At 47.3% G+C, this 23,277-nt stretch overlaps 1 protein-coding gene across 1 annotated transcript in view; it reads right to left on the bottom strand.

The window, feature by feature from the left end:
* LOC146817360 (CD109 antigen-like) overlaps positions 1-22,461 on the bottom strand; it is a 1,044,213-nt gene extending 1,021,752 nt beyond the window's left edge. The window contains exon 1 of the mRNA XM_085610952.1: positions 22,365-22,461. Within this exon, the coding sequence (XP_085467078.1) occupies positions 22,365-22,438 (74 nt within the window). The 5' untranslated portion in view covers positions 22,439-22,461. The remainder of the gene's footprint in view (positions 1-22,364) is intronic.
* Between the last annotated feature and the right edge of the window lie 816 nt (positions 22,462-23,277).

Here is a 23,277-nt window from a genome sequence, read left to right as displayed (position 1 = left end):
TCCAGCAGGTTTCCACCGTGAGATAAAAGACATGTTGCTCATGGGAGAGTATACCTACCCCGACATTATGAAAATATTGAAAGTGTTAATGCCTGCCGGTATTTACGAGAAACTCAAGGAAAAGGAATGGGAGGTAGGAGACCAAAAGATAGAGTGGACAGCATTAGAAAACGAAGAAAAGGCCCGAGCTGCAGGATCAGGGCTTGGGGAAAAGACTACAGCACTACCAGGATTACTAGTACAGGTACTGCCACGTTTATTAACTACGAAAAAGGAGGACTGGGGTGCAATCTCAGCCTGTAAACAAAAGCAAGATGAAGACACTAGTGATTTCTATTCCCGATTTGAAAAATGTTTTGGTATCAATAGTGGCATAAAAGCAAGTAGCGAGTCATATCCACATCTGTTTGTGACAAAATTAGTTGAAAATTCCCTGCCGCAAGTTAAGAATAGAGTATTGAAATTTGAGAGTACCTGGCAAGGTAACACCCCGTCACAGATGTTACAGATGTTACAATATCACCACAATAGAATTAGAGAAGAACAAGAACATGAACAAAGACGTATGAAAGATACGAAAATGAAAATGCTTGTTGCCCAGTCAGTTCCAGCTGATGGTCATAAAAAAGGTGATTCCGCAGGTCCGACGAAAGGGACATGCAACTATTGTAAGCAACAAGGTCATTATATACACGATTGTCCAGTTCTGAAACATAATATCGCCACGGGTAGAACACAGGAAAGACCACGTCCACCTAGACAGGATCAGAATCAACAACAAATCCCTCAGCATGCACAACCTAGGTCAGCTCCGCAACAACTAGCTCCGCAACAGTCAGCTCTACAACAGACCGTAGCACCACCACAAGCGCAGCCTATTGCTGCCACACAAGCAACAACGCAACAGATGTACCAGTATGCACAAAATGACTATCCCGATTATCAGCGATACACATGAAATAGCCTAGAGAGGGAAGTTGGCTTACCCCTTATCGAGGTTCCTGTAGATCAAGAGGGACCTTATGTACATAGTGAACTATTAGGGGAAGACAGAAAGTTTTTACTTGATACAGGGGCAAGCAGAACAACTATACGACGCAGTGAAGTTCCAGGGGCACCCCTCTCAGGCTCACAGAATATTTCCCTTGGATTCTCAGGAAAGCCTATCATTAATGAAGTAACGCAACCCCTTCCACTTACGGTTGGTCCATTGACACGAACCACAGATTTATTGCTTACTAAATCATGTCCAGAAAACTTGTTAGGTATAAAAACATTGAAAGCTCTAGGAGCTATAATATGTTGTTCTCCGGAAGGAGTACGATTATTTTTACGTGATTTCAAAGGTCACTACGTGTCCAGAGACCTGGATCACCGGCTGCAGAATTTACCTACACATCTATGGGCACAAGGCCCAACTGATGTTGGTTGCATGAACATTACACCATATCGAGTCACACTAAAAACAGGAGTAGTACTACCACGAATGCGACAATACAAGTTACCACCAGATGCTGTTGTGGCTTTGCTGCAAATCATTGACGAGCTCATTGCACAAGGAGTGGTTGTAGAAACCGACTCCAATGTATGTAATTCCCCGATAATTCCGATTCTTAAAAGAACGGATCCGAAAGCATCACCAGTATATCGATTAGTTATTGATCTGCGCGAATTAAATAAATGTATTGTACCACAATACCCTGTGGTCCCAGATATCTCTTCATTACTAACAGCTATTGACTCAGAAGCAACGTTCTTCACTGTAATTGATCTCAAGAATGCCTTCTTTAGCGTCCCAATAGATCCGGAAAGTCAATATTTGTTCGGATTCAGTTTGAATGGACGAAGTTTTAAATTCACACGCGCACCTCAAGGATTTACAGAAAGCCCCAGCATCTATAGCCAAGCACTGAAACGAGAACTTGACAGTATCCACATGCCAGTTAACACTGCCTTACTTCAATATGTCGATGATCTGCTGATCACCGCCCGAAGCGAACCTGAATGTGAAAAAGCGTCACTGACGGTTTTAAGATTTCTGGCCGACAAGGGGCACAAGGTGTCCCCTTCTAAGCTGCAATTCTGTGTCCAGCAAGTTGTTTACCTTGGGCACTCGCTGTCCAAGGAGGGAAGACAGCTTACACCCGACCGCATCCAGTTAATTGCTAACATGTCACCACCAAAGACACAAAAGGAGGTGCGGGCTTTTATAGGTCTCACTTCATACTGTAGGCAGTGGATCCCTCAATATGCATTTCTAGCAAAACCACTCATCCAGTTGACAACACAGGAGGCAGCCACATCGACTGTCCTCCCTTGGACTCAAGAACATACACATGCCTTTGAAAGCTTAAAGAAAGCTTTATGCCAAGCACCTGTTTTAACAACACCATGTTACAGTAAGCCTTTTACACTCTTTGTTACAGAACGCGAAGGTACTGCCTTGTCAGTACTCACTCAGGAACAAGCAGGATCACACAAACCATGTGCTTATTTCTCTAGTACATTAGATCCAGTAGCTCAGGCTCTTCCTGCGTGCCTGAAATCAGTGGCAGCAACAGCTTTAGCAATCAGACAAAGCGATGCCATAGTGTTAGGACATCAATTGACAGTACAAGTACCACACGCAGTAGAGGTTCTCTTGAACCGCACACAAACACAACACTTGACTATAGCAAGACTCACCGGTTATGAATTAACATTGTTTCAGCCACATATAGAAATCAGACGTTGTAATACGTTAAATCCTGCCACACTTTTGCCCGTAAATGGAACAGATCCATTAGCACATGATTGTATTGAAGTCATTACTATCACGACGAAACCCAGACAAGACTTGACAGACATCCCTTTATCAGATCCAGACCTGACATTGTATGTAGATGGTTCATGTATGAGAACAAGTACAGGAGAGTTAGTGGCCGCTTACGCAGTCACAACAGACACTGAAGTCATTGAAACAAATTGTATTAACACTTTGTCAGCTCAAGCAGCAGAGCTCATCGCTCTGACACAAGCCTGTATTCAAGCCAAAAATAAGAAAGTCAACATATACACAGATTCACGTTATGCATTCGGAGTCGTCCATGACTTTGGCGTACTGTGGCGAGAGAGAGGTTATTTAACTTCTCACGGTGCCCACATCCAACACGGACCCCTCATTCAAGCCCTATTAGACGCGATTCATCTACCTATTGCAATATCGATTATGAAATGCAAAGCCCATACAAAAGTTACCGATATCATTTCTCAGGGTAATGACCTAGCTGACAGAACAGCTAAACAGACTGCTCAGAATCAGACCCATACAACTGACACGACAAAGACAATAGTTCCGACACCAACACATTGCATGACAGTTAAGGATCCCGCCCTTGATGTAATTGACATACAGACACATGCTACACCAGAAGAAATAACGAAATGGACTGAATTAGGAGGGATCCAAACGGATCAAGGATGGATGACGAAGGAAAAATCTATATGGTTTCTTCCCGACTCCATGGTTCAAGTCATCATTAACACAATACATAGTCCAGCGCACCTAGGAGAAAAAGCTATGCTAGACAGTATTCAACACATTTGGTTCAACAAACACTTGCGAGCAGCAGCCAAACAGAAAGTACGTACCTGTATGATATGTTGTCAGTTTAATCCAGGTAAAAGCATCCCCGTAGAGCAGGGTGGATTTCAACCTCCCGATCATGCTTTTGAAGTCCTCCAGATGGATTATATCCAGATGGAACGATGTCGAGGATTCAAATATGTTCTCGTAGTTGTCTGTGCTCTTTCCCGTTGGACAGAAGCCTACCCGGTTTCAGATTACACTGCCCCGACTACTGCCAAACAGCTAGTTCGAGAATTCTTCCCACGATTCGGTTTACCACGTGTCGTGTACTCAGATAACGGCCAGCCGTTCTCATCTGAACTAATGAAACACGTTTCACTTCTGTTAGGTTACCAATGGAAATTCCACTGTGTTCGACATCCCGAGGCAGCAGGTCTTGTGGAACGTCATAATCAAACTCTGAAAATTAGATTGTCCAAAATATGTAGAGAAAAAGGTGTCGATGGGATAGTAGCCTTACCAGTTGCGCTCTTTTATATGAGAATGGTAGCACATTCTCGAACAGGGCTATCCCCGTACGAGGTGATCTTCGGTAGACCACCAAATATGTGGGGGACGCCTATACCTCGCAAAATCACTGATGTTGACTGTAATATGCTGACAGATTACCTGGCTTCCTTGATGTCTGCACTACAATCTTGTCGTTCACAGGTAGCTGCAGCTTTTCCCGATAACACTGAGGTGAAGCCCCATGACGTGGTTCCAGGTGATCTGGTTCTTGTGAGGAACTTCGACCGGAAGACCCAGTTGGAGCCCAGGTGGAAATCGCCCAAACTCGTCTTGCTGACAACAAGGACAGCCGTGAAGGTTGAAGGACGTAAAGGGTGGTTACACTCGAGTCATATCAAGAAATTTTATGGACTACCGTCCGATGTGAACACTCAGCCCTGCATTCCCTCACAGACAGACTCAAAGCTCCCCTTGGTTGAACAGACAAAAAATGAACTCTATAAACTGAAATTAAGGTCTAGCAAGTCAGACAATTTGATTGTTTAAGTCCTCTCCAAGGTGAATCGGTTGAATTTGTCTCTGACATGTATCCTCTAGACCGAAATAGAGAGAAAAATAGACAGATAAAGCTTAAAAAACATGCGTACTGTAAATCGCTTCGTAGTCACTGCACAGTTACATTATTAATTTTGTTTTTTCTAAGTCTTTTGATCATCATTTCTAGTGTATTGTTACATATGTATTACCCTATTTCTAAGCATGCTTACAATGTTACCGCAGAACATTCTTTTAGCGAATTACCTCCGCATGAGTTGTCTTATAGATTTGCGCTGCGCAACAACACTTTCATTAGTATGTTACATCATTCCCATCAGACCAGCAATGCTACAAATTGTTGGATATGTGGCCGACTCCCTCCCTATCAGAACTATAAGGGAGTTTTGCCCCTCTTTCCGTATCCGTTCACACACAATGGCTCCTGTGGAGCATGGTTTAGTTTGATTAATTCCCTAGATTCAAATCCCGTAGTTTATCAAGACAACTGGGTATGGGGAAACCTGAACCTAGTTTTGCTTAAAGTCTGCTACCCTAACAAGGAGGGACTTCCCAAAAGAACAGGAACTGATCTAGAAAATGAAGTATATGGATTAGGTAATTTTACACTTAACCTCCTGATTCTGAATGTTGAATCCGAAGCTACGCCAATCTTATCCGTTATGTCAGTATTCCCAGTTAAAGGGGAATTATGTGTAAGAAAGAATGGTTCCATACACATGGGCCATAGTAAATGCACCACTGTAATAAAATTCAGTGATCAAGGCAAGTCTACATTTAGAGCTTCCCGTCATTCCTACTTCATATGTGGCCAGACCGCATATATACGTCTACCTCTAGATTGGGATGGTACCTGTTACATAGCATTCCTTCTGCCACCTGTTTTCCTAGCCCCTCCTGATTATCACAGAAATACCCATTTAGTACACAATAGACAGCAGAGAGATCTCCCGATTGTCGATTACACTGAAACGGCATGGGAACAATACACAGATTTCAATAAAGGTTTCTTTCCCTATATAGGTACAGTCACTAATAGTAAGCTGATACGTAGATTAACTAGAACCCTTGAAGCAGTAGTGAACGAGACTACTTCCGCCTTAGGAAATTTAACAGAAGAGCAGTCTGCGATGCGGATTGTTGTGCTTCAAAATCGTCTTGTCCTTGACGTCATCCTGGCCGATAGGGGCGGAGCTTGTAGGGTCATCGGATCAAGTTGCTGTGTTTTCATACCAGAAAACTCGCCGTCAGTATATAAAGCCATAACTCGCCTTCATAAGATTATAAGCCAGATACACCAGAGTCCAGGCACCTGGACTTGGTCCGGTTGGTTCTGGAGCGTGTTGTCAGCCTGGGGATGGAGGATCCTATCCTTCCTAGGTATTGGCTTTCTCGTACTATTCAGTTGCTGCTTATGTCTACAATGTGGGCCAGCGATTTGTGGTCTGTGTGCCACATCGTGTATCCCGCATCCAAGTTTTCGTTCAAGATCCCGGAAGAAGAAAGAAGAACAAATGATGCTATATGAACAGATCGATGGATTGATGAAGATCGATATCTCCTGAGGGTCCGTAGGGGACAAGGAGGGAATGAGGAAATATGAATTTTGTGATCAGTTATGTCCCCTATCGTAGACCCCAACGGCTCCATGTGCATGTTACAAGTACATGTATGTTCCCTCCAGTTCCAGTTATGAAGACGCAAATACATGTGCGTCCACCGTCAACATGTCCTCTTTCAGATCCGCCATGAATGGGTCAGATATTCCATTCCTAAGTATGAAAGGCCACCGACTTTATGTGGTTCACTTTCCACATTTTTACAGATTCAGGTGAGTAGGCCCTGAATTCTGCCATCAAGCCTTTTCCTGCCTTCTGCCTCTGAAAGCTCCAGTCCGAACCTGCATCTGTATCCATGAACTTTGTCCTACTCCCTGCGCGGCTAACGGTGCCTGATCCAGCCTGTTGCCTGCCAAAAACTGTATTTCACCTTCAAGATTATCTGCTCCGCTCCTCATCCGATGCATTCCTGTCTAGTAGTTTAGGTAAACATTCTTCCAGCTACCGTGCAAAGGGCCAGGCCTCACTGTCTTCATGCAAGTAATTCATAGCCCCTGTTACCATGGAAGATTCCTGCCCCCTCGCATCTCATGTAGACATTTAGACGCTTGTACACACACTAACAGTCAGTATAGAATAGATTCCGTCCGAGAGACCTTTCCTTTTGGATAATACAGTTCTTTAAACATAAGATATTAGATATGATTTGGGATTAGGTTGACATGACCCCTCAGACTTCTGTCTCCACATGTAGAGCTAAATGTCAAGTCTCCTTCACCCTCTAGTTGCACGTCAATCACACGTCATGCGGCTGCGCGTGCATCTCTGCCAAGTATTTCTGCTGACATTGCAGGATTCTCTTATGGATCCACCCACTTGTGACATCATGTTTAATGACGTATTTAGTTACTCCTATGTTTACGCCTTTTTTCATTACGTATGTGTATCATTATCTGTATTATCAGCTGTTACGCCTCTTGCATCTGTCTTAATGTAATACTTTTCATATAAATATCATTACTTGTCAATAATGTATTGCCTTCCCTTCCTGAACCTTCGTGGTGATGGAATTTGAAGCCTACAGTTCGAACTGTAATTCCTTTATAGAGGAATAAAGCCTTTTAGAACCTCTAATACCACGGATTCTGCCTCTTATATTTTCTGAGTTATTCTTACTAGACTTTACCGCATAAAAAATAGTACCGGTAATGAAATATTTACCACAACATGAAGGGCATTGTTCCTTGTTGGGGCCCAATGTCCAATAGCCTTAATATCTGCCACCTCACTAGGGAGGTGGAGGGGTCAATAATACCACAGCTAGAATTCTAACAAACATCACAGTTGAGCTCCAAGCTACAAGACTTGTTGCTCTTCAAAACAGGATGTTGTTAGACATCATCCTTGCTGACTGGGTGGGGCCTGTTGCATTATCGGTAGTAGCTGCTGTGTATATGCTGCGATACAGAAGTTGCAGAAGCTTGCATCTGACATTCAAAAAGAAAATGGTACATGGACTCTTTCTGGCTAGTTGTGGGGTTTAATGGCAACATGGATTTGGAAGATCCTTATCCTCCTCGTAGTAATCGCTGGTGCTATTTTCACTTGCTGTTTATGCATCCATTGGCTTCCTGCTTGTTGTGCTTACTGTATTGGGAGTTAACACCTACACCAGAGGCTCCCATGCATGATGTTAAGTCCTCGAATGTGATGATGCAAGCTGTCCACGACTTAATGGCCATTGACGAGGGCATATTTGAGTACTGATAAATGTGTGAATAAAAAGGGTACCAGCAGTTTGTTTTTCGAGATCACTTATTACTATCCTATGCATTAGATGCAATTTGTTAGGAAATGCTAAAAGGAGGGTCTGTTAGGCTGAGAATATGCCAAGATGACTCCTTCTACCATTGTGCGAGTTAAGTTAGCTTTTGTGGAACCATTTTATATTCAGCCGCTATTTTGTGTCCTGATCGAAATGAAGCTTCTGTCTCGTACTGTCTGCCTCAGCAGAAAAGCAGCCTTGATTGTTTCTTGCCTTGATTGTTTCTTTTTATTCAAGGTTGAGCTTCGTTGCACTAATGAATTGCTCATTTGTGTTTGCATGCCTTTCCTCATATGTAGCCCCGCTCCCACTCTCAGAGAGACGAGCACAGGCTGAATAACCTTGAAGTTAAGATAGTGTGTTATTGGTCTCAGGATGGTAGCTCATCCTTCTGTACCTCCTTTGTTAATTTGTGCCCACGCTGGAAAATTCCAGTCTCGGCGTGTCTTAGAGGTGAAAATATATATCTAACTTTACCTTGTGGACGGGGGTCAGTCCCTCGGCAGCTTTCTAAGGAGGCTGGTCAGACTGGACTCCGCTCGAGCGAATACTAATAAAATAACTGGTTTGTATTCTCTACTGTCTGACCAACTTCATTTGTGTGGAAGGCTGAGAGGTGGTCGTGAGTTACCCGGGTGGCCCTTATCGGGTCACTTCCTTCACCCGTTCCACACTAATTCTTTTTTGCACAGAAATAAGAATTTAGCCCCATCTCAAACTCATGGCGAAAAACTATTCGACATGTTGCCAGAGCATTTTTTCGTAAACTGGAGCATGTTTGAATATGTTTGTCTATTTAGCCATAGCAAATCTTACACATTTGAGTTTTCAACTTGCAGTTTTATTTTTGTGACAGGGCAGTGATGCTTTCAAACATGCAGGTGAATACATTTGAAGCTGGAACCATTGTGCTCCAAACAAATGTTCTATGTATTGCTTTCTTTTTTAACTACAGCTCCTCATTTTACTCATGTGGGTGTTTGAAATCAGAGATTTATCATAATCACTGAGCTGCAGATCAGCAAGTGCTAGATTTATCTCTGTCTTTAGCCATGCTGCCTAACTAAGCAGTACCTTTTTCTAAACAAATATGTGGCCTACTCAACATGTGCACCAAATCCCGATGCAGTCATGAATAGACTAATCTTGTTTACTCAAAGAACGTGTCTATTTTTATTGTAATTTGTAGCGTCTTGTCTCTTTCTCTCTGGCCATTGTGCTGTTTTCCCATGCAGGGTGATGTTTCCACTCCGCATCTAAGATGAAATGTGCATCAGGGTGTGATGCATTGACAACCTCGAATGTAAAGGAGGGCGGACCTTTTTCTCAAGCCTGGTCACCCTGCCAATCAGGGCCAGACTGGGCAATCAAAAGCAGCCCTTGCAAAAATGCTCCAACCAGTCATGCTCCTTTTCCAGTACTTTATCTCTCTCTCCTTCTCTTTGCTCCCTCTGCTTCTTTATTTTCATTTCGCTCCATCTCCTTTGTTGCTCTGGGAGTGCCCCTGTGCCTGCTGCAATTGTCGTGTTTAGCGGTGGCCCCCCCAATGAGGACAGACACTGCACTTTCTTCAATAGCACTTTATTCCTGCAGTCTCACTCGCCGTCCTTACACTAACTGCCGTCTCCTTTCTCCGCACCTCCTCTTCCCCTTGCTCCTCCCCTGCTCCGCCCCTTCCACTACTAGACCGCACAACGGTACATCTCCCCCTTTGTTAACAAAACAACTCACAAACTATTTACATCTCCTCAATTAGCCGTCGTGGCTGGCGAATTGTTTGTCGTGGTCTGAGAGACCTGCCTTCTGCTACCGCGGTTGGGTTGTCTCCACTTCCCTCCTCCAGGTCAGTGGACGTTTCACGTCGCTTCTCAGTCTGTTCAGTTCTTGGTGACGCTGGCCGCGACTCAAGCGCTTCCTGTAGAGCAGAGCTGCATCTTTGAAAGTGAGACACATTTCGAGTGATGCGCCTATTGTCTGATTCTGCCGTCAGCATAGTTCCTTTCTGTCGAGTGACTGTCAGGGGCTCCGCTCTAAACCTACTATCCGTTTTCTTGCATTGTTCCTGCTTAACCACCACACAGTCTCCTTCTCGGAAAGAGAGCGACCGAGCTCATCTCCGGCCGTCAGCATATGTTTTCATGCTTTCTTTGCGGGCCCTATCGGTAACCACCATTTCTCGATGGATGCGACTTGGGGATACCGGTCGTAGGGCTCCTTCCCAGGTGGGTATCCGTGTCCGAACGGGGCGCCCCAGCATGAGTGTTGCTGGACATTTGCCTGTGGTGGCATGAGGCGTCGTTCGGTATGAGCGGAGCACGTCATTGAGGGCCGTTTGTAGATCTCTTCTGTCAAGCACTGCTTGCTGGAATGTTTTCTTGAGAGTGGCCATGAACCTCTCGACAGTGCCGTTGGCTTGTGGCCATAATGGTGTTATTCGCCGGTGTCGAACATCCTTTAGTTTCATGAAGTCGCTGAACTCCTGCCCATTGAACGGAGGACCATTGTCCGTTTTCAACACCTTGGGTACTCCCCAGGCTGCGAACACTTCGTCTAGGACTGTGAGCGTGGCCGCTGCCCCGGTGGAAGGGACAAATCGGGCAATGGGGAATCTCGAATATTCGTCAACTATCACCAGCACATACTTGCCCGACTGCATGGGACCGTAGAAATCCATGGCTAGTTCCTGCCACACTCCCGATGGTAGTGGTGTCATTTGAAGCGGGGCCGGGGGATCACCACGCCCTACTACTTGGCACTGCGGACAGTCGTTAAGGGTAAGTTCTACCATTTTGTCGAGAAACGGGAACCAGACACGCTCGCGAAGGGCCCTCTTGGTCGCAACCACGCCTCGATGACTCTCATGAGCCAGATTAATGACTCCCTGACGCAGTTGTTGCGGGATGACAATTCGGTGGTCTCTCAGGAGCAGGCCCTCCGCGGTGATGGATAGTTCCTCGCTCACGTTCCTGAACGCCTGCAGCTCTTGACGCCTTATCGGATCACTCTCTTCAGGTGTATCGTCATGTCGCCACCGATGTGTTTGTACCCTACGGATCACCCTTTGTAGCAGCTCATCCTGCGAGGTGGCTTGTTGGATGACTTCTAAAGGAACAGCCGGCGGCCGCGCCTGGTCCACTACGAAGTGAATATACTCTTCAGCTACAGATGGTGCGGGACGTTGGTGGGCTTCGGGGTGTCGTGACATATAGTCGGCTGGATTGGCTGACTTCCCCGGCTTGTGGACAATGGTGAATGTGTATTCTTGCAGACGTAGTCCCCAGCGTTCGATGCGAGGTGGCATTTTGGAGCGCGGATTCCCAAAGATGGTGACGAGCGCTTGGTGGTCCGTCACCATGGTGAAGTGCTTTCCATATATGAACACGTGAAAGTGCTCACAGGCCCACACTACCGCGAGACTCTCCTTTTTGGGTTGGGAGTAGGCCTTCTCTGTGTCGGAAAGGCTTCGGCTGGCATGAGCCACTATGTGACGCTGGTCAGTGTCCTTATCGTATTGAGCTAGGATGGCACCTAGACCGACGGGGCTTGCGTCCACTGTGATTTCGGTCTTGCGGTCCGGGCTAAAGTATGCCAAACTGTCAGCTTTTCCTACGGCTTGTTTAATGTCTTGAAATGCTCGCTCACACTCTGGAGTCCACTCAAATGTCTGTCCTTGCTTGGTCAACCTTCGGAGGGGGTGACTGAGAGTGGCGTAGTCCTTAATGTACCGTGAGCAGTAGCTCGCCATGCCCAGGAAGGACCGCACATCGCTGACATCTCGTGGGCTCTTGGTGTCGTTTAATGTGCTCACTTTGTCTGGGTCAGGCTTCATCCCCGCCCCGGAAAAGATGTGCCCAAAGAACTTCAGTTTTGCTTGATGGAACTCGCATTTCTCTTTGTTGAGTGTTAAATTTGCTTCCAAAAGGGCATGGCAGACTCGGTCTAAGGCTGTGTCATGAGTTTGGATGTTTGCCCCATACACTAGGATGTCGTCACTGTAGTTCAGTGTGTTGGGGATATGATGAATAGTTTGCCGGATGGCTTCTTGGAATATCTCGGCAGCTGATGATATGCCGAAGTTTAACCTTTTGTATCTAAATAGCCCCAGGTGCGTTGCAAACGTTGTGATATACCGAGAGCCTTCGTGGAGTTCCAGTTGATGGTACCCTTTGTTAAGGTCGAGTTTGGAAAACACTCGCGCACCATTGAGTGCGGCTATCATGTCACTCAAGTGTGGCCCTGGGTGGCGCTCTCTCTCGATGGCTGTGTTGGGCATGCGCATGTCCACACATAGCCGGACTTTTCCCGGAGTTCCTTTCTTTGGGACAATCACCACTGGTGACACCCTCGGCGTGGGGCCTTCTGTACGCTCAATGATGTCGGCTTTCAGTAGATCTTGCAGTTCGTCTTCCACGGCCTGCTGAAGGTGGAAAGGAACCTTCCGAGGATGTTGGGCCACAGGTCAGACTTATTCATCGATGTGGAGGCGGATCTGGCCCCTGTTCATTTTCCTGAGTCCTGAGAATAGTTTCGGGATGTTGGACTTGGCCCTTCTGGCAGGTTCACCCCCGAGACTTTTTGCTTGTTATTGGTAACTTGGTGTAGTGATTTGGGGTTTCTGCGCACTTCACCGCTGTGTCCCAGGGTAAAGTGCGTGCGTGTTGTGAGGTTGGCCTGCCCTCCCATAGGAATGCATGGGGGAATGTATGCGTCCTGGTAGTTCCTGATGCGTGGGGTGTGCAGGCCCGTGTTTGGTATGTGCGGACTCGTGTGAGTGAATGCTGCGCGATGATGTGTGCGGCGTGCATGTACCTAGTGTGGAAGTGCCACTTCTAGAAGTGGGCACTTCAGTGTGCAGTATGAAATGTGTGGCTTGTCTGGCGATTGGCTGGTGAGGTCATGTGACGGGCTAGGGAAATCCCCAGGGTCAGGAGGAGTCACCCAGTGGTGAATGGGGAGTTAGCATGCTGATGGCTGGGGAGGAGTATACCTGGGTCCTGAATAGGACAGGGCTTCCCCCACACAATGCTGGCGCCGGCCCCTGTGGTGCGTCTAATGACCCTAGCCCTGCCAGTGAATAGGGAGAGGGGCTGAGCAAAACAAAGTGCTCAGGAACCAGATGTAACTGGTTCGCCCCTTCCCTGCACCTTAGACAAAGCCTTGTACTGTATAAAAAGGGGCTGTGTCCCCTTACATTTGTTGTTCTCTTGCAGGATCCACTTGAGGGGGGGCCTGCTGCTGCTGGGCGCCAGGAGAGACCGCCACTGGGGAATGCCTCCCTGCTGGAGGGCCCTGTGAGCTGGCCCCTGGGCCCTGTCTTTGGCCCCCTGCCTTTTGAAGACTTTTTGTTGCTGGACTTTTGCTGGCAGCGCCTGGGAGCGCTTGGATCTGCTGTATAGCGCTAGGAGCGCTTGATTTGGTGGCCTGGCACTTTTAGCGCGCTCCTGTGCATCCTCGGGGCAAACGAGGGAATCCCCGGCGTAGGGATTCCCCCCCTCGTGTGCCAGGTCAGGCGGGAGCCCACCCCGCATTGTGGTGTGTTGGCGGGTGCCCACCCCGCTTATGTAATCATTATTGAGGGCGGGTGCCCACCCCGCTGATTGTAGTGTCCTCATTGAGGGAGCCCACCCCTCATTGCCGCCGTTTGGGAAATCACCGCCGCGGCCGAGGAACAAGGAAGTCAGGCAGCCTGCTTGGGACGTGGGCGGGACTGCTAGAAACAGGAAGCAGACGGGAGCCTACCCCGCGCTCCTGTGACGGAGATCAGGAAGTGGCACCAGCGACTCGACGCCGCGCAGGGCTCCCGTGGGTCAGAGGGAAGCCCCGTGCTGGGAGAAGGAACGCCGCTGAAAGAAGGTGCCAGCGGGAGCGGGCGGGAGCCTACCCCGCGCTCCCTCAACCCAGAAGGACTGCCGGCCAATGAGAGCCTCCCTCGACGAGGTCCGGTGAGTGGGGCTCTGACCTGGGGGGGAGGCAGTGCTTCTCGAGCCTGTGAGGCTCCGACGAAATCACCGCATTCTGGGGTGCCAGAGAGCGAGTGCGCTTCAGCCTAGAGGAGGCATTTGTTGGACAGGAACGAGCGGCCCCGGAAGGCAGCGGGCCGCTCCCACGTGGCCCCCACCTCTGTAAAAGAACCGGCAAGGCTCCCGCAACGAGGGGGCATTCTAGTGTCCCAGAGTCTGCGAGACTCCAACGAGGGGGCACATTGATCTTGAGCCACAAAGGCTCTAGGGGGCATTTTGTGCGGCCAGAGCCCAGGAGAGGCTCCACGAGAGTGGCGGATTTGCTTTGAGGGGCACAGTGGTGCCCACGCCCAGTTCTACAGCTGCCCAGCACTTAGTGGGTAGCTGCGACGTTTAGGTTGGGGATAATTTCGTTTTAGTCTGCGCAGCTGGCGCAGCTTGACTGACCACAGGGCGTCCTAGCCCCTACCAGGCCAGTTGGCCCAGGGACTGCCACAGGTGGTGGCTCATGTGGAGCTTTGCGCTGTTGTCCCTACCTGCACCTCTGAATGTGTGTTGACGCATCATGTGCCTTGTTTTACACCTCTGAATGTTTTATGCATCATGTGTTTTCCTTCCTTGCACCTCTGAATGTGTTTTTATGCGTCATGTGCCATTGCTTTACACCTCTGAATGTTTTTAGGCATCATGTGTTTTCCTTCCCTACACCTCTGAATGTGATGCATCATGTGTAACGTTCTATTACCCCTACAGGTATTGTGATACTTAGGTGGTTGTTTGCTTTCTCCTAGTGCAGGTGGTGCTAGTGAGGTTCTAGTTCCCTGCGTGACAGTCTCCTAAGGTAGTTAGGGTTGCGTAGGTGGTACTTCCCTGATACCAGTAAGTACTGGTTGTGTGCGATACATATTATTTTTGTGCTACAGTGATTTTATATGTTTTATGTGCTAAATATCTAAAAGTGCTAATTCCTGACAGTGGTCCAGGTGGCCCTGTCTTGTACATAATCCCTTGTAAATTCTGCCCGTGCCTGTTGGCACATTGTAAAGTGTGTGTTTTTATCTAATGTGTTGTGTATAATACAAAGGTTATTTTTATAGAATACCTTGTGTGGAGTTTCCTTTGTGGTGGGCCTTGGGTGTTGTTGCTGGGTGCGCGCGCAAACGCTTTACACATCGCCTCAGAGATAAGCCTGACTGCTCGTGCCAAGCTACCAAGGGGGTGAGCAGGGGTTATCTTTGGCGTGTAACTTCCTTGCCCTGACTAGAGTGGTGGTTTCTGCCTGGCTTTGGCGCAAGCCCTAGCCAACCAGAAATCGCCAGTTCTAACACGGGAATTTTTGGATAATGTCGCTGTCATTGGTGACGCGGTAAAGGATTTCTACCAGTCTTAGTCGTTCGGCCGTCGGCAGGCTGAGGAGACAGTCCGCCTCCGGCCCTTCTATGACATGTATCACAGCTGGGACAGATGTTGTTTGGTGTCTCAGTATTGTTGGAAACTTCCCAAGGCACGGAAGTGGCTTCCTGGACATCCAGGTGTAGACACGGACGTGTGCAGGGCTCAGTCGGGGGCGAGGGTTCATTTTCCTGTACTCTGTCACTGGGATGTAATTTAGCGACGCTCCACTGTCCATCACAAACTTCGTGTTGTGTTCACCGACGCTGATATCCAGTCGGGGGTATTTTTTTAGTTGGTCTGGGTCGGCGATCATGTTCGCGTACTCCACCGAGTACTCTCGTTCATCCGAGGTTGACCCAGAGTCTCGAGACGGAGATCGCCTCGACCACCTTGATGACCGCGACTCCCTGCTGGAAAGGGAGGATCTTGACGATGACTTCTGGCGATCGTGCACTGCTCGCACATGGTGCCGGCGGATGTCGCTTCGTGACGACTCATGTGCATTCTTGTCTTTCTCACGACGATACTCCCCGCACATGGCTTCAAAGTGATGGCTTCGGCCACACTTGCGGCACTGTTGTCCCATAGCTGGACACACTCCGCTGTGTGGAAAATCATACCCACATCTGTAGCATCGTCGCGCAGTCGCCTTCTTTGCGTGATCATACCGCCTGCTCCTCCTCCCTGAGCCTGGCCGCCGATGTCCAGGGTGGCGGCGGTGCGATGATGGCCGGGCCTGTCGCTCACGTTCTTTCGACCCTCGGCGGGGCCGACTGGTGCGCACTTGACATACTAGTTCCTTGCGCTCCGTGCACCCTGCTTCCATGGTCTTGGCCTGTTCCTCGGCCTGGTCATGCACCCTCGTCAGTTCCTCAATTTTGTCTAGGGTGTGACTCTTCTTCAATAGTTTTCTTCGGAGGGTCTCCGACTGACAGCCGTCAATGACGCGCAATCGGATGGCGTCGTCTGTCGAGAACGATTCAAAGTTGCAGTGGCGCGCCAATCGTCGTAGTCGCGTTATGTAGGCACCCATTATCTCATCCTTCTCCTGACGCGCCCGTTGGAACACATACCTCTCGTAGTCCACATTCTTCTTGTGTACGAATTTTTTATCCAGGGCTTCCCGTACCTTGGCGTACGTTCCTGCATCCGCAGCAGGGATTTCCTTGATCATTTTGCTGACGTCCTTCCCCACGAGGTTGCGGAGCGCAATTAGTTGATCCTCATCCCCGAGCACCTTGGAGCCTTTGATGTAGTCTTCAAAATCCTCGATCCATTCTTCCCAGCGAGGGCCCATGCTGCTTCCGACTACAAGCGCCAGGGGCTCCGGACGGCGCAGGTGCGATAGTCCCATGACAATGGGTTTCGCCTCTTGACGTGTTGGTGATCCTTGGTTCGACATTGTGGGTCACGTGCGTCAGCTCACTTCTGTCAGCTCCCTTGCCCTCACCTGTGCTTGTTGCTGGATTGTCTTGACTTTGCTCGTGCTTGTTTGTTTCCTACTTGCTTTTGCCTGTGCTTGTTGCGACCTAGTCTTGAACTTGCTCGTGCTTGTTTGTTCTCTTGTCTTGGCTTTGCTCGTGCTTGTTTATTTCTCGCTTGCTTTTGCCTGTGCTTGTTGCGATCTTGTCTGGAACTTGCTCGTGCTTGTTTGTTCCCTTATCTTGGCTTTGCTCGTGCTTGTTTATTTCTCGCTTGCTTTTGCCTGTGCTTGTTGCGGGATTGTCTTGACTTTGCTCGTGCTTGTTTGTTCCCTTATCTTGGCTTTGCTCGTGCTTGTTTATTTCTCGCTTGCTTTTACCTGTGCTTGTTGCTGGACTGTCTTGACTTTGCTCGTGCCTGTTTGTTCCCCCTTGGTGACTCTTAGACGCCTGACTTCAAGATGGCCGCCATCTCACTTTGATAGGGGTGTCCCTCTGAGGCTGCCTGGTTTCAAGATGGCCGCCGGATCAACACACACGCAGGGCCTCACATGAGGCTCAACTGCTACTCTCTGCCTGTTGCACTGTTATCGGAGCCTCACTCACCAGCTCCGTGGGATCGCAACCGGTGCCAGGCAGGTGAGTTTCACTGCTGCTGCTGCTCAGGCGCGTCTTCCACCTTACGCGGGGGGGGCTCTCATACGGCGGGGTCGCTCTTGTTGAGCACTCGACTCTCGTGGGGGGGAGAAAACTCGAGCAGGGTTGGAGTTTCTCCCTACTCCTTACGTCCTCCTTTCTTCGGCCCACTAGCCCCGGTTCAAACTCCGGTTGCACCGCGCACGTGTTAGCGCTCCGGCCGTCTTCCTCAGCCACCCGCACTCGGGCGGGCTCGATCGCACGTTGGGGTTCGGGAGAGCCTGCTGCTCATCCCACCCTCGTCGCCAGCTGTCGTGTTTAGCGGTGGCCCCCCCAATGACGACAGACACTGCACTTTCTTCAATAGCACTTTATTCCTGCCGTCTCACTCGCCGTCCTTACACTAACTGCCGTCTCCTTTCTCCGCACCTCCTCTTCCCCTTGCTCCTCCCCTGCTCCGCCCCTTCCACTACTAGACCGCACAACGGTACAGCAATTAACGTCAACATCTGGAGAAAGTGTTTTTTTTTATACCTGGCTTCCTATGGAAACAGCGCCCAGGGGAAATTACCAGTGAAATAAAATGCCAGTCCAGCCCTATTATATCCAAAGAACGTCGGGTAACGCAAAGTCGAAACTGTCGGATTCCTTTCCTGTGAAAGCTATGGGAGGGCAAGCCACTGAAAGTTCTAGATCGGCTCTAGGCTGAAGCCTGGCTCTGTCTCTGCTGAAAGTCCTGTTGGATCCTCGAGTTCATAATGAGCAGAGCTTACATGTGGCATCTGCCTCCCTCACTCTACCTGGTGTGTTGTGTTATGCCCAGAGGTGCCAACCATGAAACTCAGGAACCAGTTTTGAGTCTCAGCGTCAGCTCAACATCATGTGATTCTGGGCTGATCACTTAATCTCGCAATGCCTGTAAACAATGCATGTAATGCCCAAGTAAAGCCTATAAAATGCATGAAAAAATAAGGCAAAATGCAAAGGTGATAAAAGACTGGTAATGGGGAAACAAATGGAGGAATCAGTGTAGATGCACAAATTGCCAATATTATTCTCCATGTACAGGTGTATACCTTGTAATGGTCTCTTTTCCAAGGGCGCAACACAGGCCACTCCAGGCCCTGTGGTGCAAAGGGTCTCCAATGCTTCAGGGGCCCCATTTCGGCCCAAAGCCAATGGACATTGTGAGATATGGCAGGCTTAAGGTCCCCTCATTACATTCAACAAGGGGGCCCAATCATTTTGCAATATGTCACTGCCTTGCTGATGCATTCCCAGACCTACTCATACTCTTGTTGTTAGTCATTTTTGGACAGCTAACACCTATGTGCTACAAATCTGTTATCAAACCCTTATATGTGAGCAGAACCTCCATTGTGCAGATACTGAACATGCGCTTGATGTTTGCATGAAAAATATTGCATTCTACCCATCACATTTTTGCTTCCTTCACTGCAACGCACTATGTGCGATGGGTATGCCCAGATGTGGGTCCTATGCTCACTGTGCCATTGAAACCAAGCTGGCTCTATTCAACAGCCCCAACTAGGGTAGAATCAGTCTTGGTTTGCTGTGTTCAGCTTCAGAGAGGGCCTGGCAGTTGGTGCAGGACTGTTCCTACTGGAAGAGGACCAAGGTTGATTTGCATATGGGTGGATCTAATCTGAGGTGGCATGGTGGGCAAAAAATGATGGACTGTGTTTAGGCCGAGTAATTACCAGTGGCTGAAATTAATTCAAGCATTCCACCCATCACTTTTTTGTTAACTTCAACTATACAAACTGGCTATAACTTTCAAACATATAGATGGACCTTTCACATTTTTTGTTACATGCTTCTGGCCTCTTGAATAAACTTTATCCATTCATAAGAAACCCTCATGCTCATAATGTGTTTAGTTAATTGAACCCAAATTTTTACCAACTCCAAGTTTTACTGATGCATCACATAGTCTTCAAAACTAGTTATCTGATTTGATCAGGTCTCAGCAGTGATGTTATCAGCTTGGCAACGTTGAAACCTATGAATACACCAATGTGGAAGTATAAATGGAATTTGACAATGCCTAATTAAAACATGTTGCACCTTTTAGAGACATGAGGGTAATTTCCCCTATGTGTAGCACTTGCTAGGTCTGGTATAGGTGCAAGAGAAGGCATGCGATGTTTACATTACATTATGAAATCCCCTTACTACGATTTCTTCACCCTGCTCCTCTCAGGCCTTATCACTGAGGAAGGCCCCCACGCCATCCAACACCTTCCAAGCACAGGCAACACTTACCTACATAGTTTGCTTTATATTTTTTCACTCTATCCCATATAAGAGCACCCTTCCCGCGATTCCTCCCATAGCATACCAAGCGTCCTGCCGAAGTCGTATTTCCCGAAGCCAAGACCTGGAACGAGCTACCAGCAGACATCAGACTCGACCCCTCCCTGAACACCTTCAGGAAGACTCTCAAGACCTGGCTTTTCGGCTGAACAGAGTGGCGCCCCCCTCCACTCCAGCGCCTTGAGACCCTCAGGGGTGAGTAGCACGCTTATAATTCCCTGATTGAATGAATGATTTGGACAGGCCTCGGATGAGGAGGAATAAATCCGTGTATCGGCATTATCCAATGTAATATAAATATTGCCTTCTCATTCTTGCTTCTTGTACCTATCCTTCTATTTGAAGACATAACCAGGCAAATGCAGCTTCAGGAATGGAACTAAATAACAGCACATATACGTGAAATAAACTAACACCTCATTTATTTTTACAAACGTAACCATAACTCAACCTAATTTTAATGCATAAGACAATTCACGAGTATCAAGCGACATTCGCTGTTGTGAACCCAAACTCAAACGATAGTGATTCTCAAACATCAAAGGATCAGCCCGGGTGGCTGTCGGACCAAAACGCAGCCATGCCTCTGGTGGACCGTCCGTGAACGGCCCCTGGAAACGCTTAGCCCCTTAAATCATAAACTAAAGAAATGGTAGATAAGATCGCCCTACTGAATGTTCTAGAAGCAAGTTTTAACACCCGATTACCAAAAACCCCTTAGAGGTTGACAAAACGACGCACAGGGGCGGTGCATTCCAAATAAAGATAAATAACCCTATCCAAGGATTGTAAAACGTTTTCTCAAGTGAAAGAGGATTAAGATGAAAAACTGGAACAGACACTTCTGAATCTGTGTGGAAATATTGAGTGCCTTAAGAAGGAAACCCAGAGCTGTCCTAGAATGACCCAGTCAGTGAAGATTCTCAAATAGGGAGGCTGGTTGACTGCGACACCCAGCTTCCCAATCTTTTAGCATAGGTTATAAACACCAAAAACAAAGTTTTGAAAGTCGACATTTTTATTGAAATATCTCGCAAAATCTCAAACGGAGATGCCTGTAAAGCAGATAGCATAAGAGCTAAGTTCCAGGGAGGTGTACCTTTTTAACTAGAGGGCAGTCTAACCAAAAAGTTCTAGTAACTTAAGAGGCCAGCATTTCTGAAGGATTCCCAAAAGGCTCCTGTTGGTCTCTAGGGGTAGCGGGAAGCAATTCAGAATCACACCCATCTTTCAGAAATTGCACAATTATCGATGGCACACACTCCCGGAGAAGAACTGATTTATGTTACATCATTTGGGAGAGGGGTCCAATGGTGGTCATATACTTTTCAAGTAGACAATCTCCTTGAAGGGAGACTTCATGATCAGCCAGAGATATAGAGATATCAGCCAGGAGGGGAGGTGATGAGAGCTAAGATGGGATAGAGAAACATGCAGAATCCACGAATTGTCAGGCAACATCTGGCACTGACTGGAAAGGAAACCAAGGCTGCCGAGGACATTATAAAGCAACCAGAACCCCATCTCACTTCTGTCTCAGCATAGAAGCTAACAACCTTGACATAACAGGACATGTAGGAAGGCAAAAAGAAGACACCCCGACAAGGAAATGTCAAAACCTTCGGAGTAGAACATTATGAGCATTCACCAAAATATCTATTGAAAGAGGCTGTAGCTGGCACAAAATTTGTGAAAGATCTTGTTGGAGAGACAAAGGTTTTGAGACAAGGAAACAAATGACTGAAGGAATGAACTATGTCATTGTTGACTCCCCTTATGTGCACAGCATTCAGGGATAGTAAATTCTTCTCTGTCCAAAGTCCTTTCTGAAAGGGCAAAAATGGCAGTACCCGGCATCTTGCTCTCTCATGGTGATTCACATAATCCTTGGTGATGGAGTTGTCTGTCCTCAAGACAACTGCTTTATTCCGGACCACTCTCCTGAAGGACTGTAGAGCTCAAAGAACCTGAAGTGAGTAAGACCCTAGAGTTGCCCCCAGTAGCTGTAACTCAAGGCATCTGTAGTCAAAACCCAATATTCTGGTGTCATACTGTATGGGAAACCCAAAGCACATAAGGTAACAATACAATGCATTTCAAGAGATAATTCCAGTGGATTAAAGTGGTACCTTCGAGCTAGTTACTGGTGTCTACCAGTATCCACTGGTTCCAGTTAATATTTTTGACCAGTATGTCTGTCCCGTGAATATACAGTCTAGTGTCCAACAATACACGTATCGCAACGAGATGCAGCCGAAAACATCCGTAACTAGACTAGTGGAATTTCCACCAGACTAATTTGTTCACCTGCACCGCGTTTTAGTTTAAAATAGATAGGATTGCTCTTTGATAAAAACCGAAAGGATGTTGAAAAGCCCTAAATGTAAAGGGAGAAACAACTGCTTTTTTTCCTCTTTTTTTATCAGACTGGAAAAGAACAGAGACCAATGCTCCCAGACCTCACTCTCTTCCTTGCCTTGGCCGGGATGCACGTGTGTGCGATACAACAAGCTAACATTAAAATTTGTGCTGTGTATACAGCTAGGTTGAACCCTTCTCATAAACAAGAAACTCAGAAAATATTATTCATGTACTTACTGGGCCGAACAGGTGTATAGGAAGGCAGCGCAGAGGATGGCCTTCCGCAGGAGTTTTGGCCATGGTTCAAGCATCGTGTTCAGCTCGCTGGATTGACTATCTGACTCCCACTTTCTAGGTTGTGGGATCTTATATGAGTTCCGAGACCTGATTGACGAGGGCAGGACCGGTTTTGTGAGCTATCATCGGAGCTGTTCTTAAAGATGTCTGTTGTCAGGGGCTCCGTGGGACTCTCCGAGCCCTTTGTTTTTAGACTCATCTATTTCCGCATAAGAAACCGTTCTGTTATAAAATTCAACACAAAGACTTCGAGAACTAAAAGATAGTTACCGCCCTGGGCATTTCTGGATGTCAAGGGATTTACTTGATGGGAACAAATGAAGAATGGGGCAGGTGTGGTCTGATGGCTGAAAACAATGCTTTGTAACCAAGTAAAGCTTTCCCATGATGAACTAACTGCACGTCTTGAGGGCGGATTATCACTGTGCAAAGAGGTGGTAAGTCTCACATGCTACTATGTTCGGTTTTATGAAGCATAATTGATGAAGTCGTCTAATTATATGATGTGTATAGCTGCAGCACAATATTACATATTACCACTTTTAATCAGTGAACTTTGTTTCAGGTTTATTATCATCCATATAATTAGAAGGTGATATAAAAACATTGCAAGAAACGTATGATTTTTTTTCTAAAAGGCATGGTTAAAGTCTTAATGCTAAGATATTTGGGACCTCAAGTACAAAAGTGTTTTGTGGATGCATTCCTGCAAATCGCATAAAACACAGTGTTTGTGGCCACAAAGCACCTTTTTAAAATGTATCAAGGCCTTATGAATCAGAAAAATCATTCCGACTTCTTATTTGCCTTGAAGATCAACTGATAACATGCACACCTTTAGAATAGATTTAAA

Source organism: Triturus cristatus, chromosome 6 (assembly GCF_964204655.1).
Source record: "Triturus cristatus chromosome 6, aTriCri1.1, whole genome shotgun sequence".
NCBI lineage: Eukaryota > Metazoa > Chordata > Amphibia > Caudata > Salamandridae > Triturus > Triturus cristatus.
Note: the sequence above shows the minus strand (reverse complement) of the source record. Positions and strands in the feature narration are given on the sequence as shown.